Source organism: Elephas maximus, chromosome 1, assembly GCF_024166365.1.
Source record: "Elephas maximus indicus isolate mEleMax1 chromosome 1, mEleMax1 primary haplotype, whole genome shotgun sequence".
NCBI classification, from domain to species: Eukaryota; Metazoa; Chordata; class Mammalia; order Proboscidea; family Elephantidae; genus Elephas; species Elephas maximus.
This window is the reverse complement of record NC_064819.1, coordinates 172,938,974-172,963,100: the sequence shown is the minus strand read 5'-3', so window position 1 is coordinate 172,963,100 and position 24,127 is coordinate 172,938,974. Positions and strand designations below refer to the sequence as shown.

The 24,127-nt window shown below is 37.9% G+C and overlaps 1 protein-coding gene across 10 annotated transcripts in view; it reads left to right on the top strand.

Annotated features, from left to right (window-relative positions):
* Positions 1–24,127, top strand: part of PDSS2 (decaprenyl diphosphate synthase subunit 2) — a 302,828-nt gene that overhangs the window by 214,698 nt on the left and 64,003 nt on the right. For 9 of the 10 annotated variants that reach the window (XR_007518904.1, XM_049898045.1, XM_049898407.1 and 6 more), the window contains 2 exons: positions 15,024–15,197; positions 16,132–16,263. The exons of the other annotated variant lie outside the window; for it this stretch is intronic. Coding sequence is in view for 8 of the 9 variants with exons in the window: in XM_049898045.1 (XP_049754002.1) it covers positions 15,024–15,197; positions 16,132–16,263 (306 nt within the window). In the remaining variant the exon portion in view is untranslated. The remainder of the gene's footprint in view (positions 1–15,023; positions 15,198–16,131; positions 16,264–24,127) is intronic. 10 annotated transcript variants of the gene reach the window in all.

The window sequence follows — 24,127 nt, the reverse complement described above, 5'->3', positions numbered from 1 at the left end:
TTTGGCAAATATATATGTCTGATACTGTTCCCAGGTACAGAGTATAAAAATAAATAAACCTATATCCATGCCCTATGAACTTTTTGGTCAGGGAAAAGAGGTAGAAGTCTAAACTACAGATTACAAAATCATGTGGTGTGTATATTTTTTGGAGCTATGAACAAAGGGCTATGGGAAATGAAGATGAAGCTATTAGTTTTGCCTGGGCAAGTTGAGAGATGTTATATTAATAAGATGGTCAGACTGCTCCAGAAGGATGAACAGGGCTTTGCCAGAGGAACAAAGGGAAGACCATTCCAAGAAAACAGTCCGCATGTATAAAAGCATAGAACAATGAGACAATCAGTGTAAGGGAAAGCTTGGAAGTTAGGATCGTGTGGTAGATAAGATAATTGTTTCAACTCTTCACTCCCTCCCTAGCAACAGGATTATACATTTTGGTGGTTTTAAAATACCTCTGAAAATTCTTTGACATCTCTTCCTTCAAAAGATAGAGCTTAATTCCGCTCCTTTTGAATGTGAACTGGGTTTAGTGATTCCATTTAACAAATAGAATGTGGCAAAGTAGTGCTGCAACATACATGGTATCTGAGGCTAGGTCATTAAAAAGTTAAATATTTTCTCTCTCTCTCCATCTCTGTCTCCAATCACTCACTCTGGGAACACTAACCATCATGTCATGAGAACACTCAAACAGTACTATGAAGGAAGCTATGTGGGGAGAACTGAGGCCTCCCACCAACCAACACCAACCATGTGAGTGAGCTACCTTGGAAGTGAATCCTCCGGCCCCAATCAGGCCCTCAGATGACTATAGCCCTGGCCAATATCCTGACTACATTTTTTGAGTGACTCCAAGTTAGAACTGCCCAGCTAAACAATCCCTAAATTCCTGACCCACAGAAATCATGAGGAGTAATAAATGCTACTTGTTTTTTTAACTACTAAGTTTGGTGTGGAGCCCTGGTGGTACAGTGGCTAAGGGTTTGGCTGCTAACCAAAAAGTCGGCTGTTCATATCTACCAGCTGCTCCTTGGAAACCCTATGGGGTGGTTCTACTCTGTCCTATAGAGTTGCTGTGAGTCGGAATCAACTCAACAACAATGGGTTTTATGGGTAAGTTTGGTGTAGTATCTTATGTAGCAATTGATAACTGCCCATATCCAGGTCCTTTGCCATGTAACTTTGCAGTGCCTGCACACTGTGGGCAGAGTGTACTTATATGCCCTCTAATTTGGAGCTTAAGCCATTTGACTTGTTTTGGCCAATAGAAGGTACTCTTAGACCTCTGACGTCACCACGAGAAGAATATGCCCTGGTTAGCCTGCTGGGTCCGGGAGAATGAGAGACACTCGGAGCCAAGCCTCTCCAGCCAACCCAGAGACAGTGAGAAGCAAAGCCACCAGCCTAGGTTAGCTGAATCACCACTAATCCACAGACACATGAGCAATAGTGAAGTGGAGTCAGTTGGAGACAGAAACTGTGGGCGCCTGGGGGTCTAGTCCAAGCCTGTCATTAGGGAGCTGGTTTGAGGAATTTGACTGGAGACTTCTAGCCTAGGAACACAAGCGCTTCCTTCCAGGGCTAGGAACCACTAGGTACCTGGACTGTTGACCCTCCCCAGCTGGCCACAGCAAAGGTTTGGCACTTGGAGTTTCAGGAAGTCCATGATCAGGGCTGTTCATGAAACACCTACAGAGTTTTATATGTAAACATTATTGTACATGTATACAGAGGAGTGAGACAGTTAACATACTCGGCTGATTGGTGGTGATTCAGCCAGTCTAGGCTGGTGGCTTTGCTACTCACTGTGTCTAGGTTGGCTGGAGAAGCTGAGTGTCTCTCATTCTCCTGGAACCAGCAGGATAACCAGGGCATATTCTACTCATGGTGATGGCAGAGGTCCTGTCTTAGTTATCTAGTGCTGCCATAACAGAAGTGGATGGGTTTAACAAAGAGAAATTTGTTTTCTCGAAGTCTAGTAGGTTATAAGTCCAACTTCAGGGTGTCAGCTCCAAGGGAAGGCTTTTTCTCTGTGTCGGCTCTGGGGGAAGATCCTTCTTGTCATCAATCTTCCCCTGCTCGAGGAGCTTCTCAGGTGCAGGAACCCTGGGTCCAAAGGATGCACTGTGCTGCTGGTGCTGCTTTCTTGGTGGTACGAGGTCCCCATTCTTGGTTTGCTTCCCTTCCATTTTATCTCGAAAGAGAAAAGGTAGTGCTGGCCACACCCTAGGGAAGCTCCCTTTACCTTGGATCAGGGAGGTGACCTGATTAAGGTTGGTGTTACAATCCCACCCTAATCTTCTCAACATAAAATTACAATCATAAAATGGAGGGCAACCACACAATACTGGGAATCGTGACCTAACTAAGTTAATATACATATTTTGGAGGGGACATAATTCAATCCATGACAGGTCCATTACCAATTGAAAAATTGTCAGTTCTAGTCCACTTAAAGACACCTCAGAAGAAAGGCCTGACAGAGTACTTCTGAAAACAATCAGCCATTGAAAACCCTATGGAGTACAGTTCTACTCTGACATACATGGGATCATCATGAGTCAGAATCAACTCGACTGCAACTGATTTTTTACTAGTTCATGCAAACAGAAGCACAGATTAATAATGATGGAAGATCCAGTGCTTTGTAGGTTATTCCCCTAAAAGTGGATGAAGGTGGGCAAGGCAAAGAAAGGGGGAAATCAGTGAGTTTAAGTCCAAAGAAGCTAATTAATCCTACCAAAGTGGAAAAGAGTTCATATTGAAAATTTTCTTTTGTAAATTAGAAATAAGATATGTTTATTTTCCTTTCTTCGAAGTTAATAATATCACAGGGATATATACATGTAAAAATTGTTGTAAATATAAAAGGTATATTTTAAGAGATTTAAAAGTAAAACCTCTTACTGTGTAAGAAGCATTGAGATACTCTGGGTTGTATTTCATTGGTCCATTTACTCACAACCTGTCCCTCATATTGTACCCAAGGCATGTATTAACGAGCTAATAAAACATGCCATGTCATGTTTTATTGTTTGCTGGGCATCTGCTCAAGCTCCAATCACTCACAGATCCAAGACTTTAAAGATGCTGGTGGTGATAATAATAAATACCTATAATTTTATTAATACCTTTTTTTCATAAAGTAGACACAGTCTTAAATCGTTCATTGCAAGTAAAAATGTTAAATTGATTCAGATTTAAAAGCCACTGAGTGGTTTAAAAATATTTTTTATTATGAAAAGTATCAAACATACAGAAGAGTATATATGAGAGATATGTACAGTTTAAAGAATAATAAATTAAAATACCTGTGTAACTACCACTCCATTTAAGAAAAAGTACTGTATTTGTTTATCCATAAAATGTTTTTATTTAAAGGAGGTTCAAAAGCAGTAAATATATTGTGAAGTAAACATAAATCAACTATGGGAATATTAGCCTGAGTGTGCAAAGTTGGTGAAGTGAAGCTTGATGCAGCAGTTGAGAAGGCACAAAAGCTTTGGGTGGCTGAAAAGGCATAATACATATAATGGCCCTTTCGATTAAGTAGACCCTCAAGTTTAGAGTGGGTCTGGTTGGCAAATGTTTTTGTTAAATGTTTAAATTGAATTGGTACACCATTTCAAGGTACTCTAGGTCACTCTGTGACAGTTATCGCAGCAAAACATCTTAAAAGGCCGTTTATTTGCCTGAGAGATAAAACATCACTATTAAGCGTGTAAATTGTTTAATAGAAAAACATTCAGGACAAAGGACAAAAATAGACTATTCAGAAAATGAAGCCCAAGCCTTCAATTACCATCTGTCTATATGCCAGTGAATCCCAATTTATATCTCCGTCCCAGATCCTTCCTGAGCTCTAGAGCTAAATACTGAGCTGCTTACTCAGTATTTCCACTTGGAGTCTCAAAGGCATCTCACTCTCATCACATCTAAGGCCAGATATGTGATTTTTCCCTCTAAACCCATTCCGCTAGTATGTGTCTTTGCAAAGAGCGCTACCATTCATCCAGATTTCCAACTCAAAAACTTAGGAGTCATCCTTAACATCGCAACTCTTCACCATGCTTACCCCTGTGGCTGCCTTACTCCATGTGCTACATCACCACCTTAGCCAGAAGCATAACTGGGAAGGAGCCGAGAAAGCAGTTGCTCTCCTGAGCATTCTATTCAAAAGTGGACTGTGATAATTTTAAAAAAGAAAAAAGAAAAGAAATGGCCAAAACTTATTTGACTCTCCTCCCATCACCACTCATCAAGGGGTGGAGGTCTATGTCCATTATCCTTGAATCTCAGCAGGCTTGTGAGTACCTTGACAATAGAGTATGGTAGAAGTGACACTTGTGTGACTTCCCAGGCTAGGTCTCTTAGAGTGCTCACCCTCTTGAAACTCTTCCTCTGTGTGCTCCCTCTCAGAACTCAGTCACCATACTGTGAGAAACCACATGGGGAGGCTGCAGGTCAATATTCCAGTCATCTGTCCCAGATGGGCTTAGCCTTGGAATCATCCCAGCCCAGACACTAGGCAAGTAGTGGATAAGCCATCTTTTTGGAAGTAGATCCCCTGTAACCCCAGCTGTCCAGCCACCAGCCAGTCAAATCATCCCCAACCCTTTGAATCACCCCCAGCCATTCAAGTCTTCCCAACTGAGGCCCCAGACATCATGGAGCAGAGACAAGCTATCTCTACTGTCCCCTTTTTGAATTCCAGGCCCACACAATCTATAGGCATAATAAAATTATCGCTGTTTTATGCCACTAAGTTTTGGGGTAGTTTGTTGCACAGAAATAGATAATCAAAATTTTAAACAGTATGTTAACATGGTGGTTGTTAAAACCATGCTGAAAAGATGTTGGGAGCACAGTGTAAATATGCTTTCAAAGCATCACAGATCGAATCCTAAGACTTATAGAGAAGGTAGCCAAGAGCAAAACCTTATTTGTGTTCTCACTCCCCGGCCATCAATGGCACAGGCTACAGCCTGAATCCACCCCATGTCTGCTCACCCTGGCGTTAGAACCTGACTGCCCCTTTCACATTGGCCCAAGATGCCATTACCTCTTGCCCAAACTAGTAGTAAGTGCCCACGTGGCATGAACTAAATCTTACTGCTAGCAGCCACCTGCGTGACTTTGGGGGCAGATTCTCCAGCCTCTTTATATAACTGTAGTCCCCGCCAACAGTTTGAGCATAACCTCATGAGAAACCCTGAGCCAGAACCACCCAGCTAAGCCATTCCTGGGCTTCTGGCTCTCAGCACCTGTGAAGATAATGTTTGTTGTTTTAAGCTACTAAATTTTGGGGTAATTTGTATGCAGCAATAGATCACTAATTACCATTCTAAGGAAATACCCCCTAAAATGCTTTAGTAGTTTGTTGATGTTGACATGTGTAAACTTTATATGACTGTTTTTCATCTTTAGAAGTGAATTTACTTGAATGCTTTCTCTAATACTGGAAAATCAGATTAAGTAGGCTTAAAAATAAGGAAATATGTTTCACTATAACTGGATGTGCAGAGGTAGTCAGGCATCAGTAATAGCTAACATGACAACTCAGTGATATCAGGATTCTCTCTTTCTCTCTGCTCTACCTCATTAGTGTTGTATTTATCAGGCCAGTAGCAATTTGGCTACAAAAGTCCTAGGTGTATCTCTTCAAGACAGTTTCATTCAGAGGAAACAGGTGCCACCTCTACCTTGACCTCTTCTAGGAGCTGTCTCGTAGACTTCCCTCATGTCTCATGGGCTAGAATTAGACCACATGCCTGTTCCTAAATGAATAATTGGCAAGAGCAATGAATACCTGAACAAAATTAGGGTTTGGTTAGTAAGAAGAGGGCGATGTGGATCCTGGGTAACTTTCAGTGTCTGTAATAGGGAGCTATCTTGCTTTACTTTTTAAGCAACTTAAAACATTCTTGCCTTTCCGTTTCCACTAGCCACATCCTTGCCTCATCTCTGCTGTTATTGTTGGGTGCTGTCAAAACATAGGGACCCCATGTGACAGGGTAGAACTGCCCCATAGAGTTTTCTAGGCTATAACCTTTATGGGAGCAGATCACTAGGTCTTTATCCTTCAAAATGGCTAGGTAAGTTTGAACTGCCAACTTTTCAGTTAACAGTTGTGCCACCAGGGACTTCATCTCTGCTCACCTGGAATACAGCACTTGACCCTTTAAGAAATCTTCCAGTTGTTGCCTCTCCAGTCCAGATTGCCTCTAGAACAAACCATCTAAACTGCATGTCATTCTCCTCCTGAAAACAATGTCCTAGTACCTAAATAATAAGGTCCAAACCTCTAAGCCTGATACACACAAGGCCTTTTATACACCTGGATAGTGTTGGCTTTCTCCGCCCACTTATCCCACTTTATGCTTCAATAGTATGGAACTAATATCGATGCCCCAAAGTCTTCCCTTATCTTCCTGGCTAACTCTAGTTTTTCATTTGGAACCTGACTCTTCTAACAGTTCTGCTACTGAGCTTTCTTTAACCCTTCGTTGATGGAATGAATATTCACCCTCTGTACTGTAAGCATAGCTCTCTTTTCACATATCATATTGCTTTATAACAATTTACTGTATGTCTCCCCTGCTGGAATTCTCCTTAAAGTCAAGGAGTGGTACCTAATTCTCAAATCCACAGTGCCTGGCATATAGTAACCACACAAAAATTAGTTGAACTACATCCACTTTACATGGTATCCCATATACTGGCATACATATATGTAGCCAAGTTTCCCTTTAGTGCAGTCCAGTTCGTTCATCTCAAAGAAGTATTCACTATTCCCTTCTGCCCATACTGTGCAACCCATCCTAAGACTATCTGCTGCCCTCTAGCTGTTCAGGGCTTCGCTGTCCCAGGCATGCCATCTTCTGAAGGATTCATGCTGACCCTTCTTTGGAGTGGTCGTTCCCATACATCTTAGCAAGAACTGACTACTGTGGAGGTCAGGAAAATGTTGACAGGCCCTAGACAAAAAAATTCCTAGATTTTCAGATTCCCTGGCAACCCTTCTTTCTAATGTGTGAGTAAAGTTTTAACTGTTTATTGTGTAACAGAATTTTTTTTAAACAACCTTTATGTGTACACATTTATTGAATCTTAATTTCTTTTCCATGATTTCCATAGATGTAAGGAAACCCTGGCGGCGTAGTGGTTAAGTGCTACGCCTTCTAACCAAAAGGTTGGCAGTTCGAATCCGCCAGGTGCTCCTTGGAAACTGTGGGGCAGCTCTACTCTGTCCTATAGGGTTGCTATGAGTTGGAATCGACGCGACGGCAGTGGGTTTTTAAAGCTTCCATATGCATATTTACTATCTCTCATGTGATTGGATTGTAAATCAAAGCAAATTATTTCATTTTATTAGATAACATTAAAATATTATACTTGTTTTTCCCCTTCCCTTGGGATTCCTGAAAATAGACTTACAAAATCTGCTGTTTCTAATCTTGTTACTTATATGTTCTAGACTGTTGAATCTCTTTAATGGATATTATTAAAAGACTTAATCTACAGATTTGAAATGATTTTCGATACAAAGGTACAACATGTCATTCACTCCTAAGTATAATCTACTTTTATCTTAAAGTATAAACTATAAAAGATATTAAATATTGCATTCATTTTTATAATTGTTAAATAAATGGAATCTGGTTGCTATACATCTGAAATTCATCTCTGCCACTTACTAGTATGTGATCTTGGTCAAATATGTTCTTCAAGCCTCCTTATCTATTAAATGGGCATAATACTACTTAAGGTTTTTTTTGAAGACTGATCTAATAATGAATATGAGAGTTTCAGCATGTAGGTAGCCCCCAGGCAATATTAGATTCCATCTCTTCCTTGTTCCCTTCTGATCTGTAAATTTAGAGAGTCTTCATTGAAAATGTCCTGTACTTGACTGTGTGGTGTTTTGTTTTTTTCCTTTTATATAAGGCTGGTAAACTGTTTTGACTATCTTGTTTAGCTTCTTAAAAGAGTTGAATAGGACAATTTAAAGCAAACGTTTAAAATGGTGAAACGTGGCATTAGAGAGATCTGATCTCTCATTCATCCCAAATTTATGTTGCATTTATAAAGATAGCAACTCAGAATATGAATCTGAAGCAGAAAGCAAGAAACATTTGCCTACTTTTTTTAAAGTACATTTATCTCCATAGTTAAAAGGTTGGGGCTTTGAAATTTATACAGCCTGGTTAGACTGCCTTTGTTCTGTATCCCTGGACCAGACATTTAATCCTGAACAGCCACTTTATAAACGCACTTTGGTCTCATGTGAATAACCAAAAAAACCCAAACTCATTGCCGCGTCAATTCCAACTCATAATGACCCTATACAACAGGGTAGAACGGCCCCTTAGGGTTTCCAAGCTCTAATCTTTATGGATGGAGCCTTGGTGGTGTAGCAGTTCTAAACTACCAGCAGCTCTGTGGGAGAAAGATGTGGCAGTCAGCTTCCATAAAGATTCCAAAACAAACAAACAAACCCAGACCTATTACCGTAGAGTGGATTCTGACTGGTAGTGACCCTATAGGGTCTCCAAGGCTGTAAATCTCTATGCAAGCCTTATAGAGATTTACAGCCTTGGAAACCCTGTGGGGTTGCTATGAGTCAGAATTGACTCTATGGCAGTAGGTTTGGCTTGTTTGTTGTTTGTTTGTTTGTTTTGGAACCTTTACAGAAGCTGACTGCCATACCTTTCTCCCACAGAAAGGCTTGTGGGTTTGAACTTCAGACCTTTACGTTAGCAGCTGAGTGCTTAACCACTGTACCACCAGGGCTCTTTGTCATGTGAATTCAAACCAAAAAACCAAACCCATTGCTGTCGAGGCAATTCTGAATCAGAGACTCTATAAGACAAAGCAGAACTGCCCCATAGGGCTTCCAAGGAGCAGGTAGTGGATTCAAACTTGTGACCTTTTGGTCAACAGCCAAGTTCTTAACCATGGAGCCAGATACTTACAAATGAATCACCTTAATTAGACAAGCAACTCAAAGTACACATGCCCCAGACAACTCAGTAGTAGAACAGCTTATTGTATCTGAACAAAACCACCAGTGCCATCATCTCCAGTGAACATTGGCCTGCAATCTTCAGTTTGTTTCCTGTATGTTATTTGAACAAACCTTACTTCAGGAGGGTGGGAGGAGGAAGGTCATGACAGTGAATAGAGAGACCTACATTCTTTAAATTACTATACTTCTGTCTGGAAACCTTGGTGGCGTAGCAGTTAAGAGCCAGGACTGCTAATCAAAGATCTACCAGGTGCTCCTTGGAAATCCTGTGGGGCAGTTCTACTCTGTCCTACAGGGTCACTATGAGTTGGAATCGACTCAATGGCGGTGGGTTTTTTTTTTTATATATACTTCTGTCTGATAGTTATTTACACATTTTTCTCCTGAGGAGTGGCTGGTGGGTTCAAACTGCTGACCTTTCAGTTAGCAGGAGAGTACTTTAACCGCTGTGCCACCAGGGCTCCTTTGGTATATATTATCTTTCTGTAAAAAGAAAATATCATTAAAGTCAATATTCACTGAACGTATTCTCCATAGCTTCCATAATGAGTCTTTAGGAAAAACTGTACATATATAAATTGATGTTATGAAGTATATCTGAATCTTTGACTACATTTACTCTGGCTACATTCACTTCCCACCAACTCTGTATATCTGATGTCTGTTGTTAGGTGTCATCAAACCAGTTCCAACTCGTAACAAACTTACATATAACAGAACAAAATGTTACCCAGTCCTGCACCATCCTCACAATCGTTGCTACGTTTGAGCCCATTGTTGCAGCCACTGTGTCAGACCATGTCATTGAAGGTCTTCCTCTTTTTTTCTGATCCTCTACTTCACCAAGCATGATGTCCTTCTCCAGAGACTGGTCGCTCCTGATAACATGTCTAAAGTAAGTGAGATGAAATTTCCTCATCCTCATTTCTAAGGAGCATTCTGGCTGCACTTCTTCTAAGACAGATTTGTAGATTCTTCTGGCAGTCCGTGTTATATTCAATATTCTTCGCCAACACCATAAATCAAAGGCATCAATTCTTCTTTGGTCTTCCATATTCATTGGCCAGCTTTCCTATGCACATGAGGTGATTGAAAACACCGTGCTTGGGTCAGGCGTGCTTTAGTCCTCAAAGTGACATTATTGCTTTTTAACACTTTAAAGACATCTTTTGTAGCAGATTTGCCCAATGCAGTATGCCCTTTGATTTCTTGATTGCTGCTTCCATAGGCATTGATTGTGGATTCAAGTAAAATTAAAACCTTGACAACTTCAGACTTTTCTCCATTTGTCATAGCGCTGCTTATTGGTCCAGTTGTGAGGATTTGGTCTCTTTATGTTGAGGTGCTATCCATACTGAAGGCTGTAATCTTTGATCTTCGTCATTAAGTGCTTCAATTCCTTTTCACTTTCAGTAAGCAAGGTTGTGTCATCTACATATTGCAGGTTGTTAACAAAATTTCCACCAGTCCTGATGCACTGTTCTTCATATAGCCCAGCTTTTCAGATTATTTGCTCAGCATACAGATTGAATAAGTGTGGTGAAAGGATACAACCCTGACGCATACCTTTCCTGACTTTAAACCACGCTGTGTCCCCTTGTTCTGTTCAAATAACTGACTCTTGGTCTACGTACAGGTTCCACATGAGCACAATTAACTGTTCTGAAATTCTCATTCTTCGCTGTGTTATCCATAGTTTGTTACGATCCACACAGTTGAATGCCTTTACATAGTCAGTAAAACAGAGGTAGACATCTTCTGATGTCAAAAGATACTGAATTTACTTGTGGTTATCGTATCAGTTTCTTGGTATTTCACAATTGTACATTAACTTTTCTTTGTAATACAGGATGTTGTCTTAATGTATACATAGCAACCTGATGGAAAGAAATGGAGGGATTTTATTTCATTTGTAACCAAGCTCACAATAGATAATACCTTAATGTTCAGGGAATGAAATTTTTTATTAATTTAGGAACAGAAGTATTAATTTGTGGTCTGATTAACTTATTATAGTAGATTTCAGGGGAGTATAAATTAATTGTTTCTTGGTTATCTGAACTTTCTAATTTTTTTAGTGATCAGGTTTTACTTACATAATTTAATATGTAGAGATGATAGCTAATAAAATGTCTTTATCATAGGAAGAAGACTACAATGAACAATTCAGAATCTTTGATAATTGAAGATCTTTCAGCTACTGTTCTGAAATAGAAATATATTGATTTATCAATTATTTATATATGTATATAGATATACATACACACTGCCCCATCTATACCTATATCTATGCTGATGCCTATTCCTGTATCTATGTCTGTATCTGTATTGCTCAGGAAAGAGCATGACCCATAAATGTTTGTTGTATGAAGAGTGAGGATGATATACAAACCACAGAAAGTTAATTCAGGGTCATATAATTTTTTTTAATTTAATGCATTGAAGACCAAGAAGTGTAAAATGTTATGCTCACTAGCTTTTTTCTTTTTTAAAAATTTTGTTGAGGTATATTTTACGTGTCATAAAGCTCACTCATTTCAAGTGTACAATTTGATGATTTTTAGTAAATTTACCAAGTGGTACAACTATAACCATAAATCAGTTTTAGAACATTTTCACACATGCACACATATATCCAATAAGGCCTGTCATGCCAATTTACAGTTTCCACCCCAAACCCCAGGCAACCTCTAATCAACATTTCATATAGATGGAATCATAGAATTTGTGGTCTCTTGTGTTACCAGGGAAGGTTTATCCAGGGAAAGTGACTTCTTTCATTTAGGATGTTTTTGAGGTTTATCCATAGCGTAGCATACGTCAGTAGTTCCTTCCTTTTTATTGCTGAATAGTATTCCTTTTGTATGGTGTTATGGGTTGAATTGTATCCTCTAAAAAGGTATTCTGAAGTCCAAACTCAAATACCTGTGAATATGACCGTATTTGGAAATAGGGTCTTTGTAGATGTTATTAGTTTACATGAAATGCGCCCCATCTCAAGATCCTTAACTTAATCACATCTGCAAAATTCCTTTTGCCATGTAATGTTACGTTCTCAGCTTCCTGGATTAGGATGTGGATATCTTTGCAGGTCATTATTTAGCCTACCAAAGGGAGATTAGCCATTTGGGTGTGACATGCAAATACTTCACTTCATTGTCCTTTGTCTTCTAACATTTTTTATGTTTTTGTGGTGGTTCGTTTGTTTTGCTTTTGTTTTTGCCACTTGGAGTTTATTCTGGTAAATAGTATGAAATGCGGATCAGACTTTTTCCAGATGGCTATTCAGTACCAGCTCCTTTTCTGAAAAGTCCAGCTTTTCCCTAAAATATACTGAAGTCTTGTATATGGTTTGATTGATTTCTAGACTCTCTCTTTTGTTACGTTGTCGGCCTGAAAAATAATGTTGTTTTAATTACTGAGACTTTATAGTATTTTATAATATCTGGTAGAGCTAGACATCATTCCTTCCCTCTTTCTGCCTCCCACCCACCCCACCACACACATACGCTATTCCTCTTTCTCATAATGTTCCTAGCTAGTCTTATTTATTTTGTCCATATGAACTTTAGAATCAGCTTGCCAGGTTTCAGGGGTGACAAAGGCATTGTTAGTTTTATTGGAGTAGCTGTATGAGGTTTAGTCTTACTATCTTTGAAGATGATTTGTCTTTATACTAATTTAAGTTTACTCATGTCTCCTTCAGTAGTATTTTAACATTGTCTTCACATCAGTTTTCCACATTTCTAAGTTTATTCCCAGCTTTTTAATCTTTCTTTTGTAAATACAGTGGAAGAAAAGACCCTATTTATAATATTTCCTGATTTGTTTTCATGTATGAAAGCTATGGGTTAATAATACATTTATTATATTATAAATTGTATTAATTTCATGTGCAACTAACTTACTGAATTATCTTCTTGTTTGTAGTAGTTTTTTGTTTGTTTATTTGTTTTCTTGTCGAGCCTCTTGTCTTTTCCAAGTATATGGTTATACTGTCTTCAAATAATGATAAACTCCTTCCTTCTCATTTGTATATGTCTATCTCTTGTGTTTTTCATTACATTGGTAAGTAGCAACAGTATCATGAGCATCTCTGTCTTATTCCTGACTTTAGTGGGAAAGGCTCATGTGTTTCTCCCATGAAGTGTTTGCTGGCTTTTGGGCATACACACATGCACACACGCGCACACACACACACACACACACACACTTGCACACAGACGCACCCTTATCATGTCAAAAAAAATACACATTTATTTCTATTTTATTCAGGGCTTTTATTTTTCTCCCATCAGGAATAGATGTTGAATTTTGTCAAATGTCTCTTTAGTATATATGGAGAGATTATATGGTTTTTATCTAGAACTTATTAATATGATACATAAATCTTTCACATTATTTTTAAATGCATTTTCAAATTTTTTAATTAAATACATTATTATTTATGCCAAATACTTGTAGTTTTTCTTAAGTTCATGCAACTCGTCTATCTCATTTGGATTTTTTGAAAAAAATTAAGTTGTCAAGTAATTTCCAATTCCATATGTGTCAGAAAGTAAAACTGTGTTCCATAGGGTTTTTCAGTGACTGATTTTTTAGAAGTAAATCACCAGGCCTTTCTTCCAAGGCTCCTCTGTGTGGACTCTAATCTCCAGCCTTTCGGTTTGCAGTGTTAACTATTTGCATCACCCAGGGACTCCTTTTGATGATTAGGCAATACCATGTTGCATATTTGCAACTGTTGCTGTAAGTGGAACTTTGTTTTATCCAAAGGCTTAATGAAATTAAACTGAGAATTTGATCTCACTAGGGGCTGAAGATTCCCCTTCAGCATAATGGATGTGATGGGGGTAAATCTGAGCTGACATTTTAATGGTCCTTGTTTTCTTCTTCTTATTTTTTATATTGCCCTCAATATAATGGTCCAAGGAGAATTATGCTATGGGGGCAGGAAGTAATGTGTTTTGAGGTTAATTAATCCTTCTGCATGGCTTCTAGCTAATTTGAGTTTTCAAAGAAACTCCATAAAGTGAACATTGTTTTATATGTTTGCTCCATCATTCTTGTCCTCAGAGAGCCCACTGTCTAAAGCAGATCTGACCAGTAAGGTAGCCACTAGCTCCTTGTGGCTATTGAAGACTTGAAATGTGGTTAGTGATGCACTGCAAGTGTGATATACACGCTCATCTTTATACTGATTATATGTTGAAATGATAATACTTTGGATATACTGAGATAACTAAAATATGTTCTTAAGATTAATTTAGCCTGTTTTCACTTTTTGATATGACTACTGGAAAATTTTTAATTACATATGGGGCTTACATTTTATTTCTATTGGACAGCACTAGTCTAGAGGCAGGTGTGTATATCCATATACATTCTACAATGATTTTTGTAAATTACAAAAATGAAATCAAATAAACTACAGTTATATCCTCCCTTATCACCTCATTTCTTCATATAGGAATAAACCTTGATGAATAATGTAATCTAATCATTCCATTATAATGGGTAACCTCCTCTCTGATTTTTTCTAGTGCTTAAAAAAAAAAAAAAATCTATTTAATTAATTATAAGAGAATTCAGTTCCTTCATTATTCCCTTGACATTTTCACATAAGTTGAAGATTATAGGCTTCTTGTGTTTTGGAATACCGGTATTCAAGAACTGATAGGAATATAAAAGGGAGTTAATTTGGAGGTCCAAGTTTCTACTTTTTTGCCTTATTCTTTAGAATATATTTTTTAAAAGGCTCTAGCTCAAAAATTAAAATTTGCTTCAGGGTTATTTTCTTTTCCATTGCGCTAAAAAAGCAATCCCCTCCCTGCTAGTTTTCTCTAGGTAAAGCTGAAATTCAGCCTCTTTATTTCTGTCTTATTGCAATAGCCGAGTGTTTTAATAGTTCATTTCTTGAATTTTTTATTTTTCAAAAACAAATACAAATTACTCTGAAGCCCTTTTATCTCAGGTTTTGTTACATTTTTAGGACAATCATATCACAGATGATATTGGAATATCAACTTGGAAGGAGCAGACTTTTCTCTCCCATGGTGCCTTACTGGCAAAGAGCTGCCAGGCTGCAATGGAGTTAGCGAAGCATGATGCTGAGGTTCAGGGTATGGCATTTCAGTATGGGAAACACATGGCCATGAGTCATAAGGTATTTGCATACTCTTTCTCTTTTTCCTGTACTTAAATAGCTAAAATGATACATAAGAAACCTTTTGCCATTTAATAAGCTGCTTTTATATCTCAAAAAACATTTATTGTGTGCCTAAAATCTGTCAGTCATAGATAGTGATTGATATTTAATATAAACAGTATGATTGGTGAGTACCGTGTAATTTTGATAGAAAGCTCCAGCTTACTCAAATCATATTTGCGATGTTTGCCTTTTCTTACCACTTGAAAGGATTCTTGAGAAAACTCTTGCAAATTATTAAATAATATGTGATGTTGCCACTCACAGAGCAGAAGAATATTTGCTTTTTGCTACAGGTTCCTTCTAGTTACTTATGTAAAACAAATTGTGGAAAGTTAATGAAATTTAGAAATATACTGAATAAAATTGAAAGCTTTAATTCTAATAGCTTATTCTTTGGGCATAAAATAATGGGCATAATGAAGTATAAAATATCCCAAAATTAAGTGCTGTGTTATTGCTTCTCTGTATGTGTAATTTTAAAATCTCATTGAATATATGGTTCTCAAATGTTATTTAACTCAGAAGAGGGTATACACACACACATATATACACAACATCTCCACGTTAGGTTTTTGCATATTTTTTAAATTTTAGTTTATTGGATAATTACATTTATTAAATCCTTATCTAAGTCCTTACTTTTAACTTAAAAAATAGAATTAAAGCTATTGCCAAATAAAAAGGGAATGTGTTAGGGAAAAAACATTTTAAACAGTGCTAAAGGTTATTGTTAATCATCTGAAATGTTTTTTGCTTGTTAAAATATAACTAAAACTGCATTCCTTAAGGTTCATTTTTCACTGCATTAACTAGCGCTTTCAGAATATGACTAACACATACTAGTGTATGTGCATTACACTGACTTAACTCTTTTGACTGCCCCTTCTAGATCAATTCTGACCTCCAGCCTTTTATTAAAGAAAAGACAAGTGATTCCATGGCATTTAATCTAAATTCAGCTCCCGTAGTCTTACATCAGGAGTTTCTTGGAAGAGATTCGTGGATTAAGCAGATCGGAGAGGTAAAATGAAATTACTTCTATTTTAAGGGACCCTTAGTATTTAGTTTATTTTAGAACATAATTCATATATGATGATGATTTAAGGCTAGAGTTCAGCCATTTAAGAGCATACACTTGTAACAGGTAAAATCCTTCCTTTAAAATCTACATTTTTAAGAGGTCAAGCGTTAGCTTGAAAGTTAGAAGCTGCAATACTGTGTTTTCTTATTATCTGAGTTGTTAGAACACTGCAACACAAGACTAGTGCCTGTGGTGAATGCTAATTAACTCAGAGGATTTTATTTTTCTAAAAGCTTTCAAAAATTGGGCAGTGGTAATAGCACCACCCTTTAACTGACGGCAATTTCCCATCTGTAGACTTGAGCACAAGCTGCAGAATTCCAGGAGCTCCGTCTGTCATCTCATTGGGTTATTTTAAAACAAACTTGGACCCTGAATGAGTTCTGAGGCATTATCAGAGAAAAACTCATGGTGAAGTGGAAGGGGGAAAGGGGCTTGAATTGGGCAAATTTCCCACTTTTTTCACTGCTTTTTGCTTTTTGTTTTTTGAAGGGGTGGAAGATGGAAAGGAACTTTTTTGTTTTCTTTTAATCCGGCAATTCTGGTGCAAGAAGTTCTTACCCTTTTATCTAAAGTCTTATGACATTTATTTAACTTCATGGCTCTAATTGATTAGGTTGATCTGAGGCTCTGGGCATAGTTGAGGGTAGGGGTGACCACCTTACTTAAAGCATAGGCATTAAGCAAATATCTGCATTCTGAAAGATAAGATCTCTCCCCTCCAATCCTCTTCCACTGTTGGCTCCCAAATACTGGCAGTTAGCTTAAGATCCCTCATATTCACCACCTAGAAAACTGTCAAACCTAGGAGAAGAAAAGACCTGCAGAGGTGTGTGTTTAGGGCTCCCTCAGTAAACATGCCATAGCCCTGATCTACTACAGTGAGGCCCACCAGTTGATGAGCCTCATCCAGAATTTCCAGCTGCCTCACTCTGAAGTAGCATAGGTAATAGAGGACCACTGGGCATTTGAAAAAAGCCTCTAACATGAAAAAATGAGTCAAAAACAAACTGATAAGAGGCCCTGGATAAGTAAAGCGTTACTGAAGGAGAAGAACAAAGTGGGAGGCCTCACACTACCTGATTTTAGAACTTATTATATGATCACAGTAGTCAAAACAGCCTGATACTGATACAACAACAGATACATAGACCAATGGAACAGAATTGAGAACCCAGGCATAAATTCATCTACGTATGAGCAGCTGATATTTGACAAAGGCCCGAAGTCCGTTAAATGGGGAAAAGACAGCCTCTTTAACAAATGGTACTGGCATAACTGGATATCTATCTGCAAAAAAATGATACAAGACCCGTACCTCATACCATGTACAAAAACTAACTCAAAATGGATCAAAGACCTAAATATAAATCTGAAACAATAAAGATCATGCAAGAAAAAATAGGGACAACACTAGGAGCCCTAATACACGGCATAAAGAGAATCCAAACCCATGACTAACAACGCACAAATACTAGAAGACAAATTAGATAACTGGGAGCTCCTAAAAATCAAACAGTTATGGTCATCAAAAGAGTAAAAAGACTGCCTACAGACTTGGAAAAAGTTTTTGCCTGCAACATATCTGATAAGGGTGTAATCTCTAAAATCTACAACACCTCAACAACAAAAAAACAAATAACCCAATTAAAAAATGGGCAAAGAATATAAACAGATACTTCACCAAAGAAGACATTCAGGTAGCTAACAATACATGAGGAGGTGCTCACGGTCATTAGCCATTAGAAAAATGTAAATCAAAACTACAATGAGATACCATCTTACCCCAGCAAGACTAGCATTAATCCAAAAAACACAAAATAATTAATGTTGGAGAGATTGTGGAGAGAGTGGAACACTTATGCACTGTTGGTGGGAATATAAAATGGTGCAACCACTTTGGAAAACGATTTGGTGCTTCCTTAAAAAGCTACTGTCAGTGACCACCCTGACAGGGGACACAACAGAGAGTCCTTGACAGAAAAGTATGGAGCAGAACTCAAACTCATGTAAAAAGACCAGACTTAATGGTCTGACTGAGACTGGAGGAACCTCTGAATCCATGGCTCCTGGATGCTTTGTGAACCCAGAACTAAAACCATTCCGGAAGCCCACTCTTCAGACAAAGTTTAGACTGGATATAAAACATAAAATAATACTCGTGAAGAGTGTGCTTCTTAGTTCAAGCAGATGCACGAGACTAAATGGGCGGCTCCTGTCCGGAGGCAGGATGAAAAGGCAGGAAGAGGCAAGAACCGATTGAATGGACACAGGAAACCTGGGGTGAAAAGGGGGGGGGGCGCGCTGTCACATTTTAGGGATCACAACTAATGTCACATAACAATATGTGTATAAATTTTTGTATGAGAAATTAACTTGAGCTGTAAACTTTCACCTAAAGCACAATTAAAAAAAAAGAGACGAAAACTGTTATAAGGGAATTTAGAGGATACAGAGATAATACAAGGAAAGATATTTTCAAAAGTATTATAATCAATAGATTCTGTGAGGCAAGATATTGAATCAATGAAGTCAGAACAGATGCTGTATATAAATGGACAATCAAAGAACAAGAAATCAGAATTATAAAATATAAAAATGTAATAGCAGAAATCTTAAAAATCAATAGAAGGATGGAAGAAAAAGTTTCCCAGAAAGTTGAACAAAAAGACAATCAGAAAATAGAAGAAAAATAGAGGATTAATTCAGATGGTCCTACATTTATTAAAAGTCCCAGAAAGAGAGAACAGAAAAATGAAGCTAAGAAAATTAACAAAGAAATACAAAGAGAAAAGTTCTGAGAACTCAAGGACCTGAGTTTCCAAATTAAAACGGTTCCCTAACAGTGAATTTAAAAAGACTCACACCAGGTGACTTAGTTATCTACTGCTGCTATAACAAATACCACAAGTGGTTATTTGTGTTATAGCAGCAGTAGATAACTAAGAAATCCAAGTGGGTATTTCTGTTATATGATGATTTCTTTAACAAACAGAAATTTATTTTCTCACAGTTTAAAAGGTAGAAGTTCGAATTCAGGGTGCCAGCTTTGCAAAAACACTTCTCTCTGTTGGCTTTGGAGGAGGTCCTTACCTCTTTTGGCCTTCTGCTCCTGAGCGATCTTCATGTGGCTTGGCTTCTGTCTTCCCCTGTCTCTGCTTCTCTTGCTTGCTTATTTAATCTCTTTTATATCTCAAAAGAGATTAACTCAAGACACACCCTGCACTAATCTTGCCTCAATAGCATAACAAAGACAACCCGTTCCCAAATGGGATTATAACCATAGGCAGAGAGATTAGGAATTCCAACACATATTTTGTGGGGGACACAATTCAATCCATAACACCAAGGCACATCATTATCAAATTTTGGAACAATATAGATAAAGAAGAGATCCTAAATACTTAAAAAAAAGAACCTATGTAGAAAGGATCACAAATCAGAATAGCCTCTCAGTAGTGACATCGAGAGCTTCAATGGAGTAATACCTTCAAAATTCAGAGAGAAAATTGTTTCAAACTTAGGAATTTATGCCAGCCATTTTAACATCAGGTGTGATACTGAATTATAAAACTCAAACAGATATAGAAGGGTTTAAAAACTTAACCTTTTTTTTTCAAGGAGGGAATGATGTATTCCATCAAGAGTAACCAAGAAAATTAAAGACATGGAATCTAGGAATCAGGGGATCAGACATAGGCATGGAACAATGAAATTCCCAGGATGATGTGAAAGGAAGAATAACAGCAACAATAATGGCACTTACTATGTGCTCAGCACTATTCTAATGAGAAATCTGACTACAGAGAGATTAACTAATTTACCTGCAGTCAGGCAGCTGGCAAGTAGAGGAGCCAGGATTCAAACCAAGGCAGCCTGGCAACAAAAGTTCATATCTTTACAAATTAGATAACTGGGACCTCCTAAAAATTAAAAACTTTTGCTCATCAAAGACTTTACCAAAAGAGTAAAAAGAGAGCCTACAGATTGGGAAAAAATCTTTGGCAACAATGTATCTGATAAGGGTCTAATCTCTAAAATATATAGAAAACTTCAACAACTCAACAAAAAAGATAAACAATCAACAAAAAAAATGGGCAAAGGACATGAACAGACATTTCACCAAAAAGAACATTCAGGAAGCTAACAAACAACATGAAAAGATGCTCACAATCATTAGCCATTAGACAGATGCAAATCAAAACTACAATGAGATGCCATCTCACCCCTGCAAAAATGGTACCGATCAAAAACAAGACGACAAATGCTGGTGAGATTGTGGGAAGATTGGAACTCTTATCACTGCTGGTGGGATTATAAAATGGTACAACCACTGTGGAAAACTGTATGGCGCTTTTGTAAAAAGCTATGATCCAGCAATCCCACTCCTAGGTATATGTCTTAGAGATATAAGAGCAGTGACATAAATAGATATATACACTCCTATGTTCCTTGCAGCATTATTCACAATAGCAAAAAGATGGAAACAACCTAGGTGCCCATCAATGGATGGATAAGCAAACTGGTACATACATACAATGGAATGTTACACAACTATACAGAATAATGAGGAATCCTCAAAATATTTCTAACTTGGATAAATCTGATGAGCATTGTGCTGAGTGAAATAAGCCAATCACAAAAGGACAAATATTGTATGGTCTCACTTTTATAAAAAGTTAAGAATAGGTATACATACAAAAAGCAATATTCTTTGATGGTTTCCAGGGACTGGAGGGAGATAGAAGGGAAATCACTTTTTGGATAGTAGACAGTTGTTATTTTTGGTAATACCAGATATGGGTGAAATCTGTATAACTTGACCGAAGTAAATGAAGACACTAAGAAGTACACAAGAATAAGGGACAATTTTAGTAAATGCTATAACATATACAATTTTGCAACAACAGTAATAACCAAAAAATAAGCATGTGGTTACATAGGTAGATATGTATGCATATATTTGTATAGGAAGACATATGTGAGTACATGCGCGTGCAGGTATAGGTATATCTGTAGGCATATGTATATACACATTTGTGTGTGCTGCATATATATTTACATATATAATAAAGCACATAAGGGGCACAGTTACAGAGACTTCCCAGACATAGCCGAACACCTCGTGGGATTGGTTTACTGGGTTAAAAGGCTTAGCACCATAGTCCCATGGGACAACTCAGTCAATTGACATAACATAATTCATAAAGATAATGTTCTACATCCTAGTTTGATGAGTAACGTCTGGGGTCTTAAAAGCTTATGAGTGGCCATCTGGTCCCTATTCGCCTGGAGCAAAAGAGAATGAAGGAAGCCAAAGACTCAAAGAAGAAACTAATCCACAGGACTAATAGCCCACAGGAACTAAAGCCTCTTCAAGCCTGAGACTAGAAGAACTAGAAGGTGCCCAGCTACTACTACCAACCATTCTGACCAGGGACACAAGAGAAGTCCCAGGTAGAATGGGAAAAATATGTACAACAAAACTCAAATTCCTAGAAAAGGTCAAACTTGCTGGACCAATAGAGACTAGAGGAACCCCCGAGACTATCACCGTAAATTACCCTTTGAACTTGAAACTAAACCCACTCCTGTAGGTCACCTTTCAGCCAAATAATGGATTGGCTTATAAAATAAACAGTATCAGTACTGTGCTCCTTAAACAATCAACTCTCTGAGACCAAACAGTCAACATTTACCCTAAAACAAAGATATAAAAGTAAGGAGGGGCAAGGAAGCTAGATTAGTAGAAACAGAACAGAATGAAAATAACGAGAATGCTGAAAATGTAACCAATGTCACAGAACAATTTGTATAAAAGTTGTTAAATGGGAACCTAATTTGCTGTGTAAACTTTCACCTAAAACACAATAAAATATTATTAAAAAAAAAAAAAGAGTTCATGCCTAACTAACCTGCTACAATGTCTCATTCTAGCAAGTCCTAGGCTGATGGCTATATATCCAGTCCAGATTGAGACAAGAGGACAGTGGTCTCCAGGGGAGTATCTGGAAGGAAAAAAATGGAACTGATAAATTACCTAATGTGTTCGACCATACTGAGAATTTACGAATACACTAATGATAAACCCGTTGCTGTCAAGTCGATTCCGACTCACAGTGACCCTATAGGACAGAGTAGAACTGCCTCATAGGGTTTCCAAAGAGTGGCTGGTGGATTTGAACTGCCAACCTTTTTGGTTAGCAGCTGAGCTCTTAACCACTAGAAAACTAAGTGTTCCAGTTACTATTGCTGCATATCAAATTACCCCAAAACTTAGCTGCTTAAAATAACCATCTTATTATGCTCCTAGATTCTCCGGGTCAGGAATTTTGACAAGGCACCGTGGGGATTCATTGTCTCTGCTCCCGTGGTGTCTGGGGCTTCAGCTGGAAAGACTCAAAGGCTGGAGGTGGCTCGTTGATACTGGGGGCTAGAATCATCTGGAGACCCCTTTGCTTATATCTGGCACCTAGGCTAGGATGTCTAGAAGACTAGGCTGCCAATCAGAGTACTCACATGTGGCCCCTTTATTTAGCTTGGCTTCCTCACAGCGTGGCAGCCTCAGGGTAGTCAGACATACTATATACTGGCTCAGAACTCCAAGCATGAGCGTTCCAGGAAACAAGGCCAAAGCTACATCTTCTCTTGTGACTGGCAGCAAAAGTCACTCAAAGTCATTTCCACAGTCTTCTAACAAAACAGCCGCAGACCCATCCAGAATCAAAGGAAAGTGTCATATGCCCCACCGCTCAATGGAGGAGTGTCAAAGAATTTGGGAGCCAAGTTTTAAAACTGCCACGCTAAGCACATGGGAAAAATTGAGGGAGTTATTAGCTGCAGTTTTTTTTTTAATGTATAAGGAAGGAAAGGTAATGATAATATTCCACATGACTCAGTGGATAGTATTTAGATAGCATAAAAAATGTAAATGCTGAACGCGGATTTAGCCAGAAAGAATGTAATAGGAGGAGGGCAGAGAAAGAGAGTATGTTTGGTGGAGTCATGTAAGAGAGCTAAATATTCCTTTCATCGTGGGACCAATAGATGTCTAAAATTTTAAAATCGAGAACAGTACATGAAGGTAAACAACAGAAGAAATAGCTAAAGAGAGGGGCAAGGGACAGAGAGGATCTGGAGAATACTAGATTATTTTGTTAGAAGTCTTCACTATTTGACTTTTTAAATACCGTATGTATATTTGTTTTTGATAAAAAATATTTTAACTTTAAAAATTTTTATACTTTGTTATAGTAATTCCACTTCTAGGAATCTGTCCTAAGAAAAATAGCCAAGATGTGGACAAAGAATTGCGAGATTGAAATGTTCTAAAATATTAATTATAAAAGGAAGAAAGTGAAAATTGATCTAATGGTTAAAAATAGAAAAAAGGTTGAAGTATGGTATAATGAAATAATAAACACCTGTTTAATATTGTATCCTTGTGTTGTATTTCTGCGTTTTTAGGACAGCAGAACTGAAAATATATATACAGGTGGTATTCGTAGCTTTAATTGGGTTATATTAAAATACATTCAGATTTATATTTTAGATACAGCTGAATATGTTAAATGAGAGCTACCAACTCTCTTTTGGATGTCCACATATACACGAACAGCGGTGATGGTTCAGTGGTAGAACTCACCTTCCATTGCAGAAGGCCTGGGTTCAGTTCCTGCCAGTGCACCTGATGCAGAGCCACCACCTATCTGTCAGTGGAGGTTTTTGTGTTGCTATGATGCTGAACAGGTTTCAACTGAGCTTCCAGACTAAGGTGGACTAGAAAGAAATACCTGCTGATCTC